Consider the following 10,860-nt stretch of genomic DNA (forward strand, 5'->3'; position numbering starts at 1 on the left):
CGTAATGCTAATGCTAATGCTGATGCTAAAACTGATGCTAAACACATATACTAGTGTTGATACTAAAAACTGATGCTAATGCTAATGGTGCAATCGACCTCAAAAGTTGGAACTTGGAACTGGGAATGGCGTCACACCCAAGTTACCCGCGTTCTGGTTACCGTAGTTTGAGAAGTCAGGATTCCAATAAGGCAACGCCCACTTTCCAATAGCCATTGTTTGTAGATTCCTCTTAACATTGTTTTAAGCTGTGTGTTCAACTTGCAAACAAAACTTTAAGTAAGTTCAACTTAAGAGTTGCAAGCATTACATGTAACATTGATTTGAAACGCACTCCTATAAGTGTGTGTTGTAAAATAAACATGTTTCACCCAAATGCTGTAGATATGTAGAGCTGCTCTTTAGGATGTCGAGGTCGGAGTTCTGAAATTCGTCCGAGTTAATGACTAGGAGGTGTCACGTTGAGGGGGGGGGGGGGGGGGGAACCCAAGATGCAGAAAACCCAGAAGGAGGCAGCAGCGGTTGTAAAAAGTAAAGTCCTTTTATTTAGGTTGCAGCACAAAACTCAAAAAGGTGCAGGATGCCAAGCCTGAAAACTAAAACTCAGAAAGCCAAAAAACCTAAAGCTCATTTATGAGCACAAACCTAGTGTTTCACAAGGGGACCAAACCAACGCTGACACACGACAATGGACCGACACACACCGAGACACAAGACAGGGTTATATACACAGGGGCTGGGTGATTAGGGGAATTGGGCACAGGTGAAACTAATGAACTGAGAGGAAGAGCAGAAACAAGCAGGGGAGAAACTCATATCTAAACATCGTAGAACAAAGACACAGGGGAATCTAAAAATAAGTAAACGAATTATCTAAGTGGGGAAAGAAACACACACACTAAAGGAGACTAATGAACTGAAAATCTGAGCCTATAGAAAACTACAGAGGAGTGACTATTGAGAAACATGAGGGAAACCAGGAGGGAGCTGGGGACCAAAGGGGGCACAGAAGGCTGGGGACAGATGAGTGGAACCTGAAGGGAGACCTGGAGGGGGCTGGGGACCACAAGGATACAGAAACGCTAGGGGGCAGAACATGAGGGAAACCAGGAGAGAGCTGGGGACAAAAAGGGGCACAGAACATGACAGGAGGGCTGACTTTGGAGGCGTTTCGTTTAATTTTTCCTATACTTGGAAGTCGGGATTTTTGAATTTTGAGGACAAATCGAACACACCGTAAAACTGATGCTAATGCTAACATACCAGCAGCAGAAAAGTAGTGTCCCTTTATGGTGTTGCTAATAGAGAACTATTCAATAAGGACTCAAGAACCAGTTCTGGTTAATGGTTCCAGTAAAATCGTATACAGAGACAATCTAACTATCTGGGCCAGCTGGACCAGACCAGTTACTCGATATTGGTCGAATACCAGAGGCTGTCAGAAACCTCTGACCTGCTGCCCAGTATAGCTCCTAGACAGAATTTCCTGTTTAAATTAACCAAAAGAAACTGGATGGAATACACTTTGCATCTGAGAAATGTGACTTTAAATGCAATCTTATCTGCTCTGAACCAAAAAAAAAAAAAACTAAGAAAAAAATGTCAAATGTTTTAGAAAATGTCCAAAGCGACCTGTTTTGTTACACGTGGAGCAGAAGGGGAGTGACTGCTTCTAGTTTAGGATTTTGCCATTTCAACTCCTCAGACTCCTGAACAAAAACAAGGTAAAACGAGCCATCTGTGAGGCCTTGTGGCCAATAAAACTGATTTATCATGAGTTTTCAGATGTTCTTTTAATCAGCTGCTTTTAGAATAAATAAAATATTAAATTTGATGTAATTTTAATTGTGAAACCTGACTAGTGAAATTACATGTCATTGTTTTGACATAGTGGATCTATTAACAGAAGTCTATATAAATGAGTTACAAATGAACGTTGAGCCTGAACATCACTTACTAACCAGGATTGTGACTGATCCTGTTTTAAAGGTTTAACTCGGTTCATGTTTGTGTTTAATGACCTTGTGAGAAGCAGAGCAGATGGATTCCATCAGGGTTTTGGGTCATGATGGCCAGGAGGGCTTCCCTGAAGTCTTTAACCTGTTGCCACAGCGGCCTCACGCTTTCCAGGTAGTTGTCCACACTTAACACCATCACCTTGGTACCAGGATGCATCTGGATGCAGCAGAACCCAGATTAAACACAGAACGCCGGAAGCTGCAGCAGGTCTCTAATTATTAACTCAATGTGAGGAAATGAAAACCAGACAGATTATTTTCACTTCAGCATTAATCTGACTTCTGTTTCTCAGATATGCAGGATCACGCTCTTAAGATTATTTTAGTTGAATTTTCTAACTTTAATCCAGAACAACTCTGATCTATTTCTAGATGTTTAGGTAAATAAAGACTTTAGTAATAAAATAATAATGAATGTTAGTTGAAATTAATGTGCTTCCTTCTCTCTGCATGTTGTTTGCTGAGCAGAACTTCCTTTGTTCTTTAAATAAATGTAAAGCAGTCCTTGGGTGTAAAAACTCAGCAACACAAACGAGTTCCAGGCAGAAATGTCCTGTCTGTCTTTAACTAGTTCTTTAAGAAGCTCCTAAATGATGAACCAGGAGCAGATTGTCTCTGACCTGCTGCTGCAAATGGAAAATATAAAAACGTTTTTCAGAAGACAAGTTATTATAAGTCAATAAATTCACTGTTTTAGTTAATTTGTCTCTAAAATGATAAGGAACTCTCACTTTTCAGCTAAATTATCTTTAAAATGACTTTTATTGTAAAAACTTTCCTCTTCGAGCGTCTCAGAGTCATCCTACCGTTTCAATGAACCCGGAGAGGTTATCTAATTCTTTAGGTCCATCGAAAATCCCGTGCACGATGACGACAGGTTTGTATGCGTGAACGCACCTCGCAGCCATCATCACCATCAACATCATCATCATCAGGAGCGCAGGGGAGACACGCAGAGCGTCCATCGCAGCCGGTCACAGGTCGCTGTCACAGGGGTTCCGACCAGGGACCTCTCCCTGCTGATGCTTTTTATTGTTGGGGGGGGTGGGGGGGGGGTGTTAGTGCGCAACCGCATCCGTTTTCTGTAGCGTTAAAAACGCACGCCTCCGGCAGCGTTTCGGTATTTTTCCGTAAGTTAAAACAAAAAATAAGACGGATCTGTTTATAAACTTCATTCAGTCACAGATTTGCTGACTGATCATCTACAAAACACGCACAACAATATAATACTATAATTTTATATTTTAATCACATTTGAAAGTTGGTTTCATGTTTCTGATAAAACATTAGTCAAGGGATAATATTGTTCATTAACAAGCTCCTTTAACTCGAATATATTTGGAATAAAATCATGTAAAACTAAGACTGTGTCACGCTGACAGCAGGAGGTTTGTTAGGATGATGGGTAAAAATCCGAAGGGGCAGGAAGCCAAACTAACTGAACTACAAAAACAAAGTTCATTCATAAGCAAGAACCTGGAGTTCCTGAGGAGAACAGAACAACTCTGACAAAGACAATGGACCAACAAACACTGAGGGACAAGACGTTTTTAAACACAGAGGGAAGCAATCAGGGGAACAGGTGACAGGTGTGAGGAGTGAGGTCTAGAGGGGAGACAGGTGCATCAATAAACTAAATGGGGGAAAGAACTAAGCAGAGGCGGAGATAAACTATAACCTATAAAACACTAAATAACTAAACCTAAAGACTAAGGGCAAAGATAAACAAATAATAACTAGAGGGAGGTGGACTGATACAAACCAATAGGAACTACAAGGGAGTGACTAGGAGGAAACATGAGGGAAGCCTAGAGAGAGCTGGGGAACACAGGGGGACACATGAGGTGAACGCAGAACATGACAAACTGGAATCTTCCATTCTGTAAGAGGTTGCCTATATTTCGTTGGGTTTTACGCTCATATCCAAAAGTCAGCCTAATATGACACAGATGTAAAGGTAAAGTACAAACTTTTTTAACCCTCTCAGGCTCAAAATAAGTTTTGATAAAAGGACGAACAACTAAGTCCTTCAGGCGTACTTCTGAGCAGGGCTTAATTTGAGCCGGATCTTGCCGGAACAAGATCGGGGAACTATTTTATTTTGAAAGGACCGTTCCAGCAACTGTCTGCTAGGATCCGACAACTCACGAGACAAACTTGTGCTATACGCAGGATTCGAATTAAAGCCTGAATCATGCTTCTGCGTGCGTGTCTCTCCCTTTTGGAGCTGACAGAGAAGCATGACTCAGGCTTTACGGGTGAGCTCCTGGAAGCCCTCAACTTCCACACCCAGGGGGAGCCCAAAAACGATCCTGATATTACATTTTCTATGTGGACTCTCCAGGGATTATTTAGAGCTGAGAGGCGCAGAGTTCTGTTCGTTGACGCTCCAGACATGCGTCTTGAGCATGGCCACAGTAACATTATCAAAGTGTCGCCACCTCAAAAAGAAAGTTAGCACGCGGTCGTTTATGTCAGCTCATATGCTTTTATGATTTCTGTCTGCTGCGTTTCGCTGCTGCGGGGCGGAGCGCATAACCTGTTTTGTCCTCCGGTGACTTCACCTCACTGGTGCGGTCTGCGAGTGGCGCGCACTCCACTATTTTTGCGGTCGGTAGTACTTTTTGAACTTCAGTTCAAAGGTAACTCATGAGGTTGAAATATTACAGCCAGGTAGCAGTTTTTCTTTAGAATTGAGAGGAGATGCAGGAAGATTAGACAGTCAAATTATCATGTTCTGTGCCCCTTTTGGTCCCCAGCCCCCTCCTGTTCTTCCTCCAGGTTCCCCTCGTGTGTCCCCTGGTTTTCTGTGCCCCTTTTGGTCCCCAGCTCCCTCCAGGTTTCCCCCCAGGTGTCTCTAGTTTCAAGTTTGTTAATTTGCTTATGTCAGGGACTTGCACAAACCAGCCAAAGAAGCACTGCTGATGATTCTGAAAACTCCATTTTATTTTGGAGAAGCTTCAAAATTTACATGAACTTAACCTAATCAATGCAAATTAGTCAGAATGACACCAGCACAAGACACATTATCCAGAAAAAAAAAACACTTCAGACACACCAGGTTCAACTTAAATAGTGGCTGATCAGACCACTCTACATACAAGAGGGGAACAATTAACATACAATTAACACACACACACATCCTCACACACACAAACTAACCAGTCTAATCATTTCAGGCAACTCAAATAACTAAATCAAAATTACAAACTCCCTACCCATAACAGAAAATGTCTACATTAAATTAAACACAAGCATAAACATGAATCTCCCCTCCCTTGGGAGTAGGTAGATCCCAGGAGTGCTGATTAGGCTTCCTGAGGAGATGAGCTGCAGGTGTGAGATGGGCAACTCCAAGTCACTGGTAACTCAAATAGAAGTACAAAATTAACACATGCATTCATAAACAGAAGACTGATTGTGTGCACATCAACCAGTCATCCTGGACAGAACACAGAAAACAAACACTACCTGAAGACCATGTCCCTGAGGTGACAGACACTGCTGTCACAGCTTATCTTTAGTTCTCTGTACATTTATGTTCTTCTTCTTCTTCTTCTTCTTCTTCTTCTTCTTCTTCTTCTTGTTTAATGGCGGGTGGAAACCAACTTTCAGGTGCATTTCCGCCACCTACTGAATGGGAGTGTGAGTCGAAGTGGGGAGTATCCTACTTTATAAAAAAAAAAAAAATTCTAACAAGTAATCCACTGTCCCTTAAAAAGTCTATGACCAACTTATACACCACCAGTCCCCCATTTAACAGAATACCCAACTCAAATTCCTTAAATCCTCTAACTTTCAATTTTTTTAACCAACAGCGTCCTATCACCCACATATTTCCTACAAGCACATAATACATGTTCTACTGTTTCCCTATCAAGTCCACAGTCACACATCCCGGTATTATGCCATCCAAGAATAAAAAGCGTACTGTTCAAAGCTGTATGTCCCAGTCTCATCCTTGTTATCACTGCTTGATTTCTGTTACTCATTGGAATGATTTCCATTCTTCCAACCTTTCCCTTTAATTTGTATAAATGTCTTCCTTTCACGTCCCTTATCCATTGTTCTTGCCATTCATCCAGATTCTGCTGTCTAATAACTGATTTCACCTCTGCAACACTGTATAGAACCTCCATCACAGCATCCAGTTTTGTTGCCTGCTTTGCATAATAATCAGCTATTTCATTACCCTCTACTCCACTGTGAGCTGGAACCCACATAAATCTAACCTCTGAATCAGTCTTCATCAACCTAAACAAGCACTCGAATATCTCATACAAAATGTCTGACCTCTTATCTGCTGACATTTCTCTAATTGACAACAATACAGACATGGAGTCCGAGCAAATAATACTTTTCCTAACACTGTTTTGTTCTATCCACTGTAAACTAAATGAAATGGCTAACATTTCCACTGTATATACTGACAGATTATTAGATGTTCGGCTTTTATGATATTTACTAAATTTCGGAATCCAAAAAGAAAACCCTGTTAAATTTCCTGACTCTCTCGACCCGTCAGTATATATAGGGACAAATGATTGATGAGCGTCATTTAATCTTTCTTCCACAACATTATCCCAGTTTCCCACACCTTTCCGTATTTTAATTACATTGTGAACATGAAAATCTATCATCACTTTTGGAAACAACCAAAATGGAGTAGACGAATATAAAAATTTCTCAAGAACAACTATATCATTTAATTTAAAAGCTTCCGCCAATCTACACGATTTCCAGACCATGCTCTCATACTGTCCATTGAAACATTGCCCTCCTACTGTCATCTCTCCCTTAACCATATGCACATCCTCTGTACTACCTCGTACACTAGCCCAATAATTTAATTTCAGCAACTTGAATCTTAGAGGCAATGGCATCTCCCCCATTTCCACTTGTAAGGACACTATCGGTGTGGTTTTCATTGCTCCACAACAAATTCTCAAAGCCTGACTTTGAATAACTTCAATCTTCTTCAGTAATGTTTTACTTGCGGAACTATATACAATACTAACATAATCAATAACCGATCTGATCATTGCTATATATACCTGTTTTAAAGCCTTGGTACTAGCCCCCCAATCATTACTCCTTAAACACCTCATAATATTTATTTCCTTTTTACATCTTTCAACTATGTTACTAATATTCTCCTTCCAAATCAACCTTTCATCAAATATAACACCCAAATATCTAAAACTACGAACTTGCTCCAAAGGTTCCCTATATAGTTTAAGCTCAATCTTAACATTTCTTTTTCTTGTAAAGACCATACTTTTTGTTTTATCCACCGAAAACTTAAATCCCCATTCAAAAGACCAATTCTCCACTTTAATTATTGCTTCCTGAATTTTCTTCTGCAAGTATTGAATGTTCCTTCCCCTTTTCCATAATATTCCATCATCTGCAAACAATGCTTTCCCAACATCATACCCTATCTCTTCAAACGCATCATTGATCATATAGAAAATAGTACAGGACTGATCACACTTCCCTGTGGCGTCCCATTGTCAACTCTATAACCCTCTGACAATCTATCACCTATTTTTATCTGAATGTATCTATTAAACAAAAAGTCCTTAATCCACTCATATGTTCTTCCCTCTGTCCCCAACCTTTTTAATTTAATCAGCAAGCCCTCCTTCCACACCATGTCATAAGCTTTCTCAATATCAAAATAAACAATAACTAAACTCTCTTTATTGTTTTGTGCTTTCCTAATGTCATTTTCCAAACTCACTATGGCGTCCATCGTTCCTCTACCAGTCCTAAACCCATTTTGATATTTCATTAACAAATTCCTACTTTCTAAATAATAATTTAACCTATCCGTAACATTTATGTTATTTAGCCAGTATCTTCATTTTGTACAATGTGTTTCTCTCCCACTTAGTTAATTAGTCTCTCCTGGTCACTTTGGTTCACACTCCCCTCCTCTGCTTGGTTTTCCCTTCCCATTTAGTTAATTGGTCTCACCCTTCTCTCCTCATTTCTCTCTCCCACACACCTGCTCCTCCTCTCCTAATCACCCAGCCCTGTGTATAAAACCCTGTCTCGTCTCTCAGTGCGTGTCGGTACCTTGTCTATGTCAGTGTTGTTTTGTTCCCCACTATGTCTCTAGTTGTATGTTCAGAAAGTGAGTTTTTAGTTTTGTCAGGGTTTAGATTTTTGGCTTGGCTTCCTGCCCTTTTGGATTTTATTTTTGTTCCCTATCCTAATAAAAGGAAATTTTATTTTTACACCCGCTCCTGCCTCGTGTCGTTCTGGGTGTTCTGCATCTTGGGTCCTAACCTCCCTTGCTCTCAGTGTGACACAAATAAACAAAAATTGTTTTTGTACCTGGTGTTTGAAACAAACGGACACCATTTAAGGTAATCAGAAGTTAGGAACAGAAAACGAAATTATTCTTTTAGATCAGCAGGAACTCTGAGAGGCTGCAGGCGCTCTGGTGAGTTTGCAGCTGCTGCGCAGGGGGAGAGGGTTGAAGCAGGGATCAGTAAAGATGCAGAAAATACCGTTAAAAGAAAGATAATAAGGGAGCAAGTTTTAATTACTTGTCAACCCCCTTGCACCTTAAAGTTTGTGTGCTTGTACATACTGGACCATTTTGACCATTTTCCCAACAATGTGAGGACATTTTTCAAAGTGAGGACATTTTTTGGTCCTAACTTTTTTTTTAGAAGTTTACCAGAAGCTTATTACTGTACCACTTAGAAGTATGGTGTGAATTAAGTTGTTAAGAATAGGGTTAGGAATAGTTCAGCGTTGGTTATGGTTAGTCAGGGCATGGGTTAGGCATAGTGGAATCACAAAGATTAATGGAAGTCAATGGAGAGTCCTCACTATGATAGGAGTGTGTGTGTGTGTGTGTGTGTGTGTGTGTGTGAGTGAGAGACAGAGAGAGTATGTGCGTGACATCTATTTTAGCCTTGTTATTTTTATTTTACTCATATCTTACTGCCTCATACGTGAGCTGTCTTTGGTGGGCACAGTCACTGTCGTTGTACACCTGTGCAATGACAATAAATTATCTTGAATCAAAACATCACAACAAGTTTCCCTTTACTTAGGTCAAACTTTGTTTGATTCTTTTTTTTTTACCGTGTCCTGTCTGGCTGTGAAGCAAACAGAATTGATGTCTGAATGCTGGTAACAAGCCTTACAGATTTACTCTCAGGTGGAGCATCAAAGCGTCTGCTTTTAATGTCACGCCTGATACTTAAAACTTTATTGTTATTGTTTTTGAATGCTTTGTAATTCCGACCAGACACGGAGTCAGAGGTGAAAGAGAAAGGAAAAGACAAAAGGTGGGGAGAGAGGGGGAAAGGGGGGGGGGGGGGTCCACAAAAATAAACAATAATGAACAAGGGTCTGCTTCTAGACCTGCAGAAAGAGAAAGAACAGAAAAAAATGGGACACACAACAATACATCAGGAGCAAGCTATCACTGCGTCAACCTGATGATGAAATATAAAATCAACATTGTTTGACTGAATAATCACACGATAATAAATCATGGTGCATTTAGTGGCAATGACAGCCTAAAGACATGTGTTGAACTTGCCCAAGCCCATACTTTTGAGAGCACCATGTGAGCACCTGTGTGTATACACGTGCTTATTTATGTAAGGTTTCTCAATAGGAGCGTCCAATAGCGAGTGTGAGGGACCACAGATCTGCCCCCCAAAGATGTGTAGGAGACGGGGGGAGCTCCAAGTCCCAGAGATCCAGGCGCTGCCCCAGAACACAGGAACCCCAAGGAGACTGCAACCAGAAAGGCCCCCGCCCCCGTCGAGAGGCACAGAGGATCGCCCCCGGGGGGCCACAACCAGCAGCCGGCAGAGTCCCGGGAGATATCAGCGGCAAGCCCACAGGCCAGCCCGCAGCCTCCCACCCCCTAGCCAGCCGAGCCCGGGACCCAGCGACCCGTGACCCAGGGGTGACCACCCCCGCCGGGGACCCAGCAGAGCCCAGGGACCCAGACCCCACCAGGCAACCACCGGGATTGATCAGGCAGACTCCAAAAATCTTAAACCCTCTGACCCGGGAGCCACGAACACTCAGGCAGACCAAGGCACCACACCCCACACCAGGTGTGGCGGGGGAGGGGAGACAAAGATCTATATCATCAAAAGAAGTCCCAGGAGAGGGGAGGAGTCAAAGGCCCCACCTGACATATACAGTCATACACAAACACAGTCACATACTCCCTCTCGCATGCTCACACATGCACATACAACGAAAGACTACAAAAATGCACGCCAGAAACCCACTCATGCTCCCCATACACACCCTATTCACTCTGGTCCCGGTACTGCCATCACCGGTTACCAGAGTTTGACCCTTTCTGCTGGGGTGCTGATGAGCAGGCTCCCCCGCCCAACGCTGAGCACAGCAACCCACCACCCCAGACCCCAACCGGATGGCCAGATCTCCCTCCTAGCCTCCAGCCCCAGGAAGCCAAGCGACAACAGAGGTGTGCTAAGGCCCCTAGTTTCCCTCCGCCTGCTCCAATATAGTGTTGTGTGTTGATGAGGTGTATTCCATGGCTGTGGTGAGCGGGCAGTGCGGGCATTGTCTGGCCTATGCTAGCTGATGCCACCGCACCACCCCACTTGCACCCACAGCCCTTTGTGTCTAAGTGCAGTTTAAAATTGGAAGTGGGCACCGGCACTCGGGAGGAGGCTGAGAAATCCCCCTGCCAAATGCCGTTGAATGTGCTCACTCCCAAGGCCCTAAGTGTGTGTGTGTGTGTGTGGAATGTCGTCGGTGGAAGTGTATAGGGTTAGGGTCCAGCCCGATGTGTGACCACGGCCGCTTGGGCACGGGGAGTGGTTGT

The 10,860-nt window shown here is 42.6% G+C and overlaps 1 protein-coding gene across 1 annotated transcript in view; it reads right to left on the bottom strand.

Annotated features, from left to right (window-relative positions):
- LOC107379079 (lysosomal thioesterase PPT2) overlaps positions 1-3,028 on the bottom strand; it is a 7,194-nt gene extending 4,166 nt beyond the window's left edge. Inside the window, exons 1-2 of the mRNA XM_015949677.3 lie at positions 2,825-3,028; positions 2,022-2,175 (exon numbers count right to left, since the gene is read on the bottom strand). Coding sequence (XP_015805163.1) covers positions 2,022-2,175; positions 2,825-2,983 — 313 coding nt within the window. The 5' untranslated portion in view covers positions 2,984-3,028. The remainder of the gene's footprint in view (positions 1-2,021; positions 2,176-2,824) is intronic.
- Between the last annotated feature and the right edge of the window lie 7,832 nt (positions 3,029-10,860).

The sequence above is a fragment of the Nothobranchius furzeri genome, chromosome 5, assembly GCF_043380555.1.
Source record: "Nothobranchius furzeri strain GRZ-AD chromosome 5, NfurGRZ-RIMD1, whole genome shotgun sequence".
Lineage (NCBI taxonomy): Eukaryota > Metazoa > Chordata > Actinopteri > Cyprinodontiformes > Nothobranchiidae > Nothobranchius > Nothobranchius furzeri.